The 13896-nt window shown below is 40.5% G+C and overlaps 1 protein-coding gene across 2 annotated transcripts in view; it reads left to right on the top strand.

Annotated features, from left to right (window-relative positions):
• Positions 1-1201: 1201 nt before the first annotated feature.
• The window catches only part of LOC136250808 (BAI1-associated protein 3-like), a 96892-nt gene continuing 84197 nt past the window's right edge, over positions 1202-13896 (top strand). The window contains exons 1-4 of one of the 2 annotated variants that reach the window (XM_066043114.1): positions 1202-1273; positions 1345-1521; positions 3652-3748; positions 4052-4219. In XM_066043114.1, the coding sequence (XP_065899186.1) occupies positions 1382-1521; positions 3652-3748; positions 4052-4219 (405 nt within the window). In that variant the 5' untranslated portion in view covers positions 1202-1273; positions 1345-1381. Of the gene's footprint in view, positions 1522-3651; positions 3749-4051; positions 4220-13896 lie in introns of both variants that reach the window. The other variant, XM_066043113.1, reaches the window with a different exon arrangement.

The raw sequence follows: 13896 nt of genomic DNA, 5'->3' as shown, positions 1-13896 counted from the left end.
TACATGCGTCACTTTGTTTATTATCTAGTACCACTTGTTGTGATCGATCATTGTTAGCATTGGCCAAGGAGTGCTGGGGGTTTAGCCATACATGTTATCCACCAGTGTGACCACGAATTTTTGCTTCCTCAGTCCTTTTGTGGAAGATAAAGTGACCCTGGTGGGCAGTCATGCAGACTGGACAGGTGACCATGTGTGTGTGCTCCATCAAAAGGCTGGCTAGCTACCATTGCATAATTATAGTGATAGCTAGCTACTTTGGCTAGCTGTGTACGATATGTCTAGTTTCGTGTAGCCAGACCACTACGCCCTGCTTCTTGTGTGGGCACACAAAAGAAAAGGTGTTTATTATTGATTTATATTAGCTATTATCTTTTGCACAGCAAAAAAAAAAAAAAAAAAAATTACTGTGGGAAAAAAGAAATAGTGGTCTGGCAGACATCCTGTCATATATCTTTGGGCAGACTACGCGAGACTACAATATGCCTACACTGAGGAAATACACTGCTGAACTACGTATAGTATGTTCACATTGAGCTAAATCCTGAAAAACAGCTAAAATTGAAAGTGGATTTTTTCTCAACAGAGTTAACATTTCAGCCAACCAGATGATTATTGGTAACAGCAAAGGTATCAACAACAGACATGCATGGTTTGGCTCCATTACAAGTTCGGGAAAGGGCTGTAATGGACACTGTACTTATATGGCTTCCCCATAGGAAATGTATTAAGATCGTGTGTAGTTGTATCCATGAGTTATTAAATGTTTTTGAGGATTCAGCTCAACGTGAACATACTATATCACCTTCTTTGTCATCTATATCCTTTCAAAACTGTATTAATTTTGTTGATGAGACCACCATGATATCTAAGTCAAGCTGGCAGGAGAATTTTTGACTTGGCAGCTTCAATATCTATCTCCACTTCTTGACACTTGATTAATTATACGTATATAATATTATATTTTTGTAATTTTTTCCCTTGCCACACCCACTCTTGGGGCACAGCCCCGTGAGTGGCATTGCGTATCCATCCGAGGACTCATCTCACATTATTGTTTGTTTTTTTCCCCTCACATTATTGTTACTGTAACACTCAATTTTCATCAATAAAACGATGGTCTCTCTCTTTTAATCGGTGGACCAGGGTAGCTAGGAAATCCATTGGCAAAGCGCGTGGCAAAGTGACTACGTACGTATCACGCGAGTCCCGGTATCACGAGAGCTATCGCAGATCTGAATGTTTTGTTTCCGTAAAAGTTGATTGTTACCAGGTATCCGTCAGTGTTGCTTTTGCCAGAGCCACTGAATTGCATGCTGACTATCATCTCTGTTTCTATCCTAGAATCGGCCAGCTCAGTGGAGTTAATTGTTATAAGACGATGGATTTCTTTAACGCTGCGAAGAAGAAGGCAGCTACATTAGGTACAGAATTTTCTAACGCCATTTACGCTACTGGAAGAGCCGTAAGGAAAGCAGGGGCAGTCTGGAGCACACCGAAAGACCAAGAAGAGCCTTACGAGTGAGTGGATAAAAGTAATTGTGTTTTTCGGACCAGGCCAACTCGTCTCATCCACTGCATGTGGGCTGGAGGTCATTGAGAAACCCAGAGAGTGGTTGAAGAAAAGCACCGTACCTTAGATGGCTTCTCTAGAATCGCGGTGGAAAAATCTCGTATTCAATAGGTTAAACCCCTCAAACCTTATATTTTATAGAAGTTTTGCAACAGAAACAATACACATGCATGTGGGATATTACATTGTGTGGGAGTTATCTGACCTGGTTACTTGACTCTTTACACATTTCCTTCTACCAATATAGCTACACCCTGTACTGTACAGTATTAACAATACAATTTTATAAGCTAGTAGCAATACAACAAAATGTACTTAAACAAGCATCATTCAAAGTGTAGCTTTAATCCCTGTTTTAATTGTGCATACTAAAATTAGGGATGACCCCCCTTGCTCAAGCATGTTTTTTTTTGATTCCATTTCATTGCACTTGTTTGCTTACTTTTTTTGTAATGGAACTCATTATTTGTGAACTTACAAAATCCATGTCAAAGGCACCAGACTTATGAGGCTGTAATTGCATGATAGAATGCACCTCCTATGAGTTGTGAGTCATGAATTATGTTTTAAATACCTCAGTCACACCTGCAATACTAAATTTGGTCAGTGGGTCATCTGAGTTAGCAATACTGACTTGGCTTCAGCCCTGTCACGTACAGTGTTGTGACAAGAGTGTTTATGTACTCCTGTTAGTGACATTCCTAACAAGCCTACAGATTTAAAGTCTGTGTCAAAAAGGAAATCATGTCAATGGTGGTATTTACAATGTTTCCCAAAACTCCATTTTAAGATCATCCACAATTTAACATGTATCCCACTTAGTGACATCACCTTGTCTAACACCACAACAGCAGAATCTACCATCACAACAAGAGCACACACATATATTGTTCCAGTTCCATTTGCAAGAACTTACACACACCAGTATTCACTTGGACCTAATGCTTGTAGGATGTGGAACAATTTACCCAAATAACTACATTGAAGAAATAAACTCTATTGAACAATTCAAGAACCAAATCATCAATGTTAATTTGTAATGTATAAGTGTTTTTCCTCCCTGTGTATAGTCTTTGCTTACGAAGTTTTCACAGTAATAATAAATAAATAAACTAATTCAGAAACCATGTACAATAACAGCTTGTAGCTAACTGTAGGCGTGTGCCTCATAAAATGCTTTCCATAAGTACCATACGGTAAATATTTAACTTGCCAATAAATTCCGCAAACATGTACACATTACTACCAAAATCAAAGTGCCTTTGGCCTCCTTATATTCAAAATATTTACACATATCTGTGATATGTCTGTATAAACTGTAAGTGTGTTCATCTATGTATAGTAGTTATTGTATGGAATTATTGAGTATGCATGTTTGCTCAAAAGCAATGTGTATGTGTATCACTGAAATCGGATATAATGTCACAAAGCTAGATTGTATCACATTAAACTGTGTTAAGTTCAACCACTGTATGTGACCAATTTGCAAAAAGGTAGCATTGTGCAATACATGGATATAGCAGCGTCTATATAGTTCCAATCGATCATAGCTTGCCAATGACTGTAAGCTATGCCCACCAAATTTTTACCATGAGTGAAGCCATCCTTAGGCATCTATTGTATTGGTAGAGTCAATGATACCACCTGTAATTTTTCCACTATTGAAGGGGTTTTTGCCCTAGTATTAATATTACAAGTGGTAGTACAGTAATAGAGGTGGTGGGTAGGCAACCCTTAAGAGAAGAAATGGAGGGAAGAGACAAGGAGAGCTGCCAGTTTTAGGCCAGAGGAGGCCCTATCCACTGAGAGTAATTGTTATAGTCCCTAAAAGCATCCAACCAACTGGTACTGTAACAGACTACGTATAATGGAAAATGTAGTAGTCTAAGTGTAAACTGATTAATATACCCATGCGTCATGATCTATGTATACAGTCTATACCAAGCATGTCACTATAGAATTGCTGTTTTGCCGTCTGGCTGTCAGAATTTTATTCAGTTAATGGTTTTTGTTAATTTGCTGAATTGCGTTACTACATTATGACTGTGTAGTTGTCAGTGAGGTGGTTGTCCTATTAGGGATGTTACAGATTTTATAATTGCTGCTGAGGACTATGATCGGAGTGTCAGGAAGAATTGTCGTGATGCACTGGATAAAGCATATGCTGAAGGAAAGGTATGTGTTTGCTTTGTGTGTTGTTGTACACACACACCCACACACATACATGTACAAAAATAACAAAATGTACCATATGTATGCATTGTGTACATACAACACTAACATGCTTGCACACATGCAGCACATATATGTAAATTTGTGTATCGCAATTATGTAGATTGTAACCATACACCCTGCAATCCTTACTGCTTTTTATTCCACTATAATGCCACTGCAGTACCGTATCCCTTTCCCCCATAATTGTCCCTAGTTGTATTGAGTATATATGTGTATACATTGTTTACTGGAATTCTCATACAGAAAATAGTTGGAGTGTGCAGTAAAAAAGAAGTTGATCAGTTGGATACATTGTTACCAGTTCACTCATCCACTGAATTTGATGTGTGGAAACAAGCCCAGCCAGTGACACAGATTACTGATCCTGTTTACCCTTTTAATACTAGAAAAAGCAGACCAACTGAAAATGAGGTGAGACATACTGATGTACGTAGCATACTATACAAGACACATTCAATGACCATAAGATGTTGCTGATAAGAAAATTTATATATGTATCCAATAGTCTTGATGTAAACATTTTGACTCCTTGTGTTGGTCTTCTCACAAACCTGTATTGTTTAACATGCGTATTGTACTTAATTAGGGCAATCCTATGTAAACCCCACACTTATGAATCGATCATACATACGTTGTGTTTGAGGCAATGGCAATAAACTGGTATAAGGCTGTTGTATGTGCTCGAAGAGTAACCAACATAGTTTACTGATGTTTTGTCATTGTTGATGTGTGTCCCCGAACTGACCGTTGTAAACATATGGTAGCCATGTTTGATTTAGCAGCTAGCATTCACATGTGCATTTGAATGTTGAGATCTAGTTGGATAGATAATAAACTGACAGTTTGTCAGTCCAATAACAACTAGTTGTATATTGCTATTATATACCGTTATTAATAGTAGGACTAAAATGATCGTGGTTTATTTAGTATTTGAGTACTTTCTAGAATTAACGATCGAGTACTCATGAATAGTAGTTACCTTGTAGCCATATACCCATTTAACATGTTTTACACTGAGTTTAAGCAGCTTACAGCTTTTTCAAGTAACAACAACGATGCACACACTGTAATGAAGTACTGATATTAGTGTTCCTGACAAGAAATTATGCCAATCAAACCCTATAGCCTTCATTCCAAATACATCATGTGAGCTGGCTCATGTGATCCTAACGAGTACTCGAGTACCAATTTTATTATCCAAATACCAAAATCCTTAACAAGTACTCAAGTATTTGCAGTATTTGTTTTAGCCCTACTTAATAGGAAATGACATATATACATAGATTGATGTTTGATGTTCGTAGAAAACTACAATCAGGTCTAATCAATACAAATGTTGCATCTTGCTTTACTGCTAGAATGTAGTACACAACTGTTTGAATGTTCATAGCCTTGTGGAACAATGTCGCAGAAATCTGGTTTGTAACTAAAGTAGCTCCTGCACTTTTAGTTATGTACAGAGCAATGTCATTTGAATAAACTGTGTATACATATAAACAAACTTTAAAAGTCAGACCTTCCCCAATACGCTGTTGTAGCACATGTATGTATGTGTGTATGCATGTATGTTTGTGTATGTATGTTGTGTTTGTGTGGGGGTGTGTGCGTGCGTGAGTGTGTGTGTGAGTGCGTACATGCATATGTATGTAAGTATGTTGAGAAGACGCAGGCTGTAAACAGCAATGACTTCATATCATTAATTATCTCTTTGTATGCACACATTACTACTTCTTGTAGCTTATTAATGTAATTAGCCGGGTGTTTTTACCTATCCCTGTCTCATTTGCTACTTTTTGTATGTTATCATTAGGTACCATTCTGACCTTTTGCTGACCTTTGCACTACAGCTTGTATAAATACCCTGCATCTATGTGCAAACTCTAGTTTGTAATTGAATGTGCTAAACTGAGTTCTGAGAACTGAAGTGATTTGATAGCTAGAACCACTCGGCTCATGACACATGTGTATATACGTACTTACCTGTGATTTGGAGGTGTGTATGCCTAATATACAACTGGCAGCTTTGATGTATGGAATCATCATTGTATGTACATGTGTGTATGGTATTGCTCAATATATGTGACCTGTTGAGCGAAAACTGATGATAGTTTGCACAATTCTGTTTTTTGAGATAAATGCCATTGAAACACATTAGGTAAAAAATGCATGCTACAAAAATAAGTTTATGTACATTTTAATTGCTTTAGTAAACAATGCTTTACCTTACAGACCATACAATTATTTTAAGTATTTACCAAATGAAGCTTAAACAGCATGCTTTCTCATCCTCAGGTTGTGGTGTCTAGTACTTACTAGCCTGTTGTGCTAACTTTGGAGTGACAAAGAGCAACTGAGGAGTCAATGGGCGGAATTGCTTTATTTATTCAGCTGTGTAGTTGACGGCACGTGGTATGGATTACTGTATTGCCTCGAATTATGGCCCGGACGTTTATTTCTTTAAAGCACCTATTGCTCATCCAAAAGTAGCACTAAATCTGAGGTTTATTGCTATAAAAAGTTTCTGGTGTCACAACAAAGGTTTCAGTTGATGTCTATTAAAACTATGAATACTACAAACTGGCATTCATGGTGGTCACGCTGTTATCAACCCTGGCGTCTAAACAAGACCAGGTGTTTATATGGGACCGGCCATAATTCGAGGCAATATAGTATACGTTTATTAGATTGGATTAAGCATGGGGAACCTACATGTGTACAACAACTATGTGGGGTAGGTAAAACAATCATGCAAAGCAGTAATAGCAGCAGCAGCAGCAGTACTGGGAACCTACATGTGTACAACAGCTACGTGGGGTAGGTAGAGCAGCTATGCAAGCAATAGTAGCAGCAGCACTGGGAACCCATATGTGTACAGCAGCTATGTGGGGTAGGTAGAGCAGCTATGCAAGCAATAGTAGCAGCAGCACTGGGAACCCATATGTGTACAGCAGCTATGTGGGGTAGGTAGAGCAGCTATGCAAGCAATAGTAGCAGCAGTACTGGGAACCTACATGTGTACAACAGCTACGTGGGGTAGGTAGAGCAGCTATGCAAGCAATAGTAGCAGCAGCACTGGGAACCCATATGTGTACAGCAGCTATGTGGGGTAGGTAGAGCAGCTATGCAAGCAATAGTAGCAGCAGCACTGGGAACCCACATGTGTACAGCAGCTATGTGGGGGTAGGTAGAGCAGCTATGCAAGCAATAGTAGCAGCAGCACTGGGAACCCACATGTGTACAGCAGCTACGTGGGGTAGGTAGAGCAGCTATGCAAGCAATAGTAGCAGCAGTACTGGGAACCCACATGTGTACAGCAGCTATGTGGGGTAGGCAAAGCAGCCATACAAGCAATAATCGCAGCGGCAGTGGGAACCCACATGTGTACAACAGCTATGTGGGGTAGGTAAGGCGGTCATGCAAAGCGATAGTAGCAGCAGCGGCAGAAGCGATAGGAACCCGCATATGCACACAGCAGTCTGTCAACAGCTATGCGGGATGGGTAAAGCAGTCATGTAGCCATGTAGTACTGACTATAGCAATTTGGAGCCTCCTTGCCGTCCAGCGTGATGCTCGCGCAATTTGACATCCTTAGTAGAGCCATCTAGGCTATGGTAACATAGACCACAGTGACATGCGAATAGGTACCGAACTAACTTTATTTATTTATGTCTTAGTAAGCAACACTTTGTGCCCAATTTCTCCCCAGATTTTTATTTGTATTATTATTTTTCTAGGCCCGGGGCAAATACAACCAAGTACAATCACCAACAGGACAACCTACTAATGGGGCATGTACAAGCAGTGCATGGTCAACACAGTGTGTGCAGGTAGAAAAGATGCACAGTAATACAATTCTAGAGGAATTTACTGGCACATATACATAAGGGATATATTAGTATGTAATTACAATCAGTGATTATCTGACCATGGAGATGTGAGGATGTGAGATTGCACTTTAAATTGTGAGAATCATGGTATTGAATCTGATGCCTAAAGCTTAAACATCCAAGGAATACTTATTACATTAATTTTATGCAATAAGTCTTTTCCGTAATGACATCACATTGGTTTTCTATTTGGGAACTCTTATATTTTTGAGTATTGCGTCCTATGACGACATATTTTATCATGAACCATTTAGTTGTTAATAAAGGATGGTATTGAAGCCAGGTTACCTGGTATGGTTACAACGTATATAAAGGAATGTTATTTCTACTCAACCTTCAAAAACCAGCCGAAATTTTCAAAACCCACGTAGATAATTTTATTCCGCTGTGTTATACCCATAACTGTTAGTTTTAGCTCCATATCTTCTTCCTGAATCACACAAACGATTGATCTTCGTTTGTTGCCCAATATCACCTGTACTTGAAAACATTACAGTCCCCCAAATAGAGGTCGCCATTTTTTGCTCTGTCATCATTATCGAAAAGGTTTATTGTATACAATTTGTGTTACATGTTATGTTTAAATGAGGATGGATTAGAACACTGAATTAAGACATGGTTGGAGTTGCCAAGAGCAGACCACGGTAAGATTGGGATAAAAGCAGAGTATTTCAACTGTCTGTCACCTACAACTGATATCTGAATTATGTTTATATTTAACATGAAGGTCATTTGTACTAAAATGATCACATGATGCCGTGGATATGCTGCAAGACCAAAAAAAAAACTGTGATCAGTCTGGGTACTCCTGGCACTAAAAGGCTTCAGGTGGAGAGCTATGCATCATCATACAAACTTACCAGCTGGAAACTGCACCTGTCGCCCACTTTCAAACACAAATGAACAGTAGTTCGCTTGTCTAGAATCCACCTGATCCATAAAAGTGGGCGTCACGTGTTAACTGTTTTGATTGGCGTTAAATAGAATCGCCGTACGTTTCTATCACCTCCACAAGAATACCCACCCATTATACGATTGTCTCTTCATACAACATGGATTTCTATTCCTGGTGAGTACGAAGCCTTAGGCCTTGTAGTTTTCTCAAACATTATTTATTATTTATTTGTTTCATTATTAATGATGTAATTTTAACCGCATTTTGTATTATCTTTAGTACTTGGTTGTATACTAACTGTTGATGCTTTTGGAATGGCTGCCCCTTATCACTGTCATACATAGATAGGCTCAACATCAGTATGCATGCATTATAAGGTGTACTTACAAAGTAGCACATATACACACACAATCAGTATCCAACAATTCTATATGTAACACAAGGTATATTACTGATTGAATGGTGCAATGTTCTATTAGTTGTAATCATAAACATACAGACAGCAATGGCATACATGGTATTAGTGAGTTGTGGTATAAGCATAAAAGTGGCATACAGCAATAATAGCACTTGCAAGGTTGTAAGTCAGCTAGTAGGTAGTGTAGTCACGTGCCCTGGCAAACTAGTTGTAAAAGTGGATCTTATGTCAGGTCTTCAAACAATGTTCCAAGGGCGTAGGAACCGGGAAGGGGCGGGCCCCCACACTATTTTCAAAAGCATGTTTTGGTCCCCCCACTTTTTGGGCCAAGTATCTAAGGCTATAGACACACACAGAGAAAAACATACCTACATACAAGAAGCCATACAACCACCATGCAAAATCACTCTCGAGTTTGGCATCACCAGTCCACCACAACTGTCAAGCCATTCATTGTGCAGTATTAAACACAAAAAGCGCCTGTAACTTTATATCTGTTGTGCTTGCGCGTGATATCTGTTGTTCAAATATTTCCTGGATCCTGTGCAGTGAGAAGTTTAAACAGTAGAAAGAGTGCCACATCCGTGGCATTATATGATGTGGAAAAGATTTAACTCGAATTGAGGTTGGTAACAGATCTAAGGGCAGTCTCACTGTAGTGCGTGAGTGTATGCGAGTTGCTGACTACCAACGATTTATAACCAGAAATTATGAAGAGTTTGGTGAAGTAGATTTATTAAGTAGTCTAAAGAGAAACATACAAGGATGCTGAAAATGAAAGTGGCTAATCGTGAACGCAGTATAGTATTCATGTGACCTACACTCAGTTTGGGAACTCCTGCTAGAGCAGACATCCCAGTTTGTAGTTCCTTAAAGGTAACGATGTTTCATTTTTTGGATAACAACTATTAATGTTGTAATCCTTGTAGTGTGAAGTAGCATGAAGAGAAGACCTTCACGTGAACATCATTTCTCACGTGCTATATACATGCATCAAGCACATGCAGTAGGTTTAGAGGAGCATAGCAACCATTAGCAGGATAGGGAGTGAAGAGGTATAGCTATGCAGTATAGGTGTAGGGCTATTAGCTAGTGATAACACACCCCACAATACCTTTATGTAAATGCACGTACGAACTGGGTACAGAGGAGCTGTAACAATGGGACCTCTGTGTGTCTGCATAGGTGTGGATCAGTTTATGGTTAACTGGCTTTGGCTATATCCCCCCCCCCCCCCCCCCCACACTCTGAAAATTGCTCCTATGCCTTTGCAATGTTCTATTGACGGAAACCACAAGTACGAGGTTTTGTGTTATCCACGTTATGATTTGCTGGTACAGAAGTATAGGAGAGTCAGTGATGATGCTGGCAATGGTATGAAAGCATATTTGACAAAGAAGTGTTGAACGGCTGACATGCCTGATTGGTATGAGCATCTAGTTGAGGTGGCAATTCCATGATAACAGCATTGCAGGGAGCGTTGATGAATGATTGTGGAGGCCAATCAGGGATGGGGTCGGGAGTTTGCTTTGCCAGAGGGACGAGCTGGTAGAACATTGTCATATGAAAGCGAGATAGAGCGTCAGCTATATTGTTGTGAGTACCAGGTATGTGCACTACACCATCAATGTTATATTGGGCTGCTCTGAAGTATAATAGGCGCACCAGAGCCATGATGTAGGGATCATGGGTGGTACCCCTTTCCCAAATATCCACCACTGCCCGGTTGTCACAATGGAAAATAATTTTTTGTTTGGTCCAGTGAATACCCCAGGTGTGCACTACCATGAGTATTGCATCCAGGTTATATTCACAGCTTGCTGTGCTGGGGACCAGATACATTGCGGCCACCTGCCTGACCAGTAAGCATCCCATCCCTGGGTGCCGGAAGTGTCAGTGTAAAGTTGCATTGATTTGCTGAGAAGCCAGTTAGTTTGCAGAATGAGGCTCTTTCCTGGCCATCGTGGTAAGAAGTCTAGCCACCATTGGAGATCTAGTTTTGCTTCAGCAGTCAAAGGGCAGATGGTAGTGAAGCTTCGGTACTGTTGTGCTCAAGTCTATGAGTCTGTGTAGAAAACTGTGGCCAGCCAGTAGGACTTTGCAATGAAATGAAAGTTTACCGATTAAGGAGAGCAAAGCTTGCTTAGTGCAATTACGGTGGAGATGAGATGTATCTGAGATGGAGTAGTTCAGAGAGCAAGGCATGCTTTCGCTCTTGTGTAATACTTGCTTCCATAGTGGTAATGTTTAGCAGAATGCCAAGGAATGTTATTGACCTAGAGGGGCGAAGTAAGCCACTTCGGATTCTAGGGGGGTCTGGTGGCATGCTCCCCCAGGAAAGTTTTAAAAATTTAGGCATAAATATAAATTTTGGTGAAATTTTACTGTGATGCCATTGAATATTGACCATTCGATTATACAACTTTGGGATCAATTAAACCTTTCCATTTCTCAAGGCTTTAAGTATAAACCTAGGGGGGGGGGCAATAGCTAACCCAGGGGGAGCCTGTGCCCCTCCCCCCCTAGATTAACCCCTGCCTTTACCTTGGAGTACTTCACTGGTGCATTGATCTTGCTGCAAAGGGAAAGCATTGCTGTTAGATTTTTCAAACAGCCATTGATGTCGGCAGTCCTAGCAGTGAAAAAATCATCTAAGTAGTGTAGCAAGTGTGCCACTCCGTAACTGTGTTTTAATACCCAGTGGATTGCATTGGACAGACGATCAAATAGGAAAGGAGCAGAATGCAAGCCAAATGGGAGCAATCTATCTGCATAAAAATGCCGGCGCCTCTGAATACCAAGGAGGTTCCAGTCCTCTGGGCAAACCGGAATCAATCTGAATGCATCTTTTATGTCAATTTTACTAAGAAGTGCATTGTGACCAAGTCTATTAATAATGCTATATGCATCGCCAGTAGTGCAGTAGGTTAAGGAACAGCAATCAGGGTCTATGTAATCATTTATGCTGTGCAGTGCTGGTGCAGAAAGATGGTAAATGACTCGACACTCTCCATCGTTTTTGTGTACAAGGTCTAGACCTGATGAACAAAAGTTGGGCAAGGGAGGTGACTCAAATTGCCCGAGAATTCTACCTGCTTCGCACTCTTTCTGAAGTGCTGCATCAATAACTTTCAGCTGCCGTGATGCAGAAGCCAAGTTGTTTGCTAAGTGAGCAAATTGTGGTCCAAGGTAGGCTATATTACAGTCATGCTGCAAGTCATGAATGAGCTGCTTAACAAAAGTTTTGTCAGGATGATTGCTTAATTCCACTCGAGTATGAATGGTCGTAATGGACCATGGGAGAGGTTTAGTGCATGCCTCCTTTGTTGGGGCATACCCTACGTTGGTGGCTACCTCCACAGTGGTCACACTTGTGCAGGTACTGGCAGGGTTTTCGAGTGCACCCGAAGTTATTAAAGTCCTTGCTTACTGGGGTTCCAGGGTCTGTGTTGGTTGTTGCTCCTCTGGTGACTGGTTGCTGGTCACTGATTAGGAGATTGTGCAGGTGAGGGGCGAAAAGGACAGTTCTCAGCGTAGTGATTAGTCTGACCACAATGGGCGCATGGGAATCAACCTGGTTAAATGGCAGTCACAAACAGTGTAATACATTTAAACCACAAGTCTGAGTGGCACTTGTCCGACCTCAAAGTGGGATCACTGGCAGGCACAGAGGAGGATATTGTCTACTGGCTGAGGTGACAGGAAGGTCAGTGGGTCTTTCGTGTTGAGTGGCAGGAGCAGTGTGTCCAGTAGCAGGATTGTCACATTGAGTAGTGGAATCATCAGTGGAAGACTGTTGCAAGCGTTCAATGAGGGCTGCCTTATTACCAGAGGCTGGCAAATTGCATTCTCGCAGCCTCACCCTTAGTGAAGTGACAGTTAGGGCAGATAACTCAACATTAAGGGCCGATGGTGAGAAGCTGGATGGTACTGGGTTAGCAGAGTGTTCAGTATCTGTAGGAGAAACTCGTCGGGTTTGGTGGCCGTGGGTGCAAGGCATCTTGTTGTTTTGCTATAGAACAATGCAGCTATATGCATACATTAAAAACTGTAACTACTAACTTACTGGGAATATACCGAATGTGGTTTTTTCTGTAGCACCGAAAGTTTAACACAGCGGCAGCGGAAGTTTTAACACAGTGGCAGTAAAGGCAACAGCAGCAGCAACTCTCTAAATTAGCGACAACCGTTCTTAGGCACTTTGGTAAAGCTTTACCTCGTGGCATTCCTTCAAGCCAGGTGTAATTCACATAGTTAATAAACCCGTCAAACTGGTTGTCAGGATACCATTAGCTCCTTCCAGGCGTGCATGTGTTCTATCAATGTTGGAACCAACCTTTTATGTTAACTTCAATTTATTGTTCGGCAATAAATTTCATCAAACATGACTTATGTGTGTTTGTTTATGTTGTGGTAAAATGTAACTTTGCTGTCATCATTTCTAAGCTTGAACAACCTTCTTGCTTGATAGCATGGGTGGAAACACTGTACCCTGATGAATGTTCCAATTAATAGTTATACCACGGCTGTGAGGGATTTTGCTGATATATACACCCAAAGCCCGAGGGCTGTGGGTGTATATATCAGCAAAATCCCAAGCGGTTGTGGTATAAGTGATACATATCACTCAGGACACACTTACCTGATAGGTGAAAGAACTACAGAGCACTCACCCCATTTGTTTTATACACTACCATCTGATGATTGATTGTGGTTTCAGTTGCACTCTCACAATGTTATTCCTACATTACTGTGTCATCACACACCAAGAATTTTTGATGGTAGGATTGGTTTTTGTGGTGTAAGGTTTTAATACTACATTAAACCAAGAGTACATAATAATAGAGTAGGGAGGAGAGTGTCTAACTTCAGTGGATTCACCAAACTC

Source organism: Dysidea avara, chromosome 3 (assembly GCF_963678975.1).
Source record: "Dysidea avara chromosome 3, odDysAvar1.4, whole genome shotgun sequence".
Classification (NCBI taxonomy): Eukaryota; Metazoa; Porifera; class Demospongiae; order Dictyoceratida; family Dysideidae; genus Dysidea; species Dysidea avara.
This window is presented reverse-complemented; position numbering and strand designations above follow the sequence as displayed.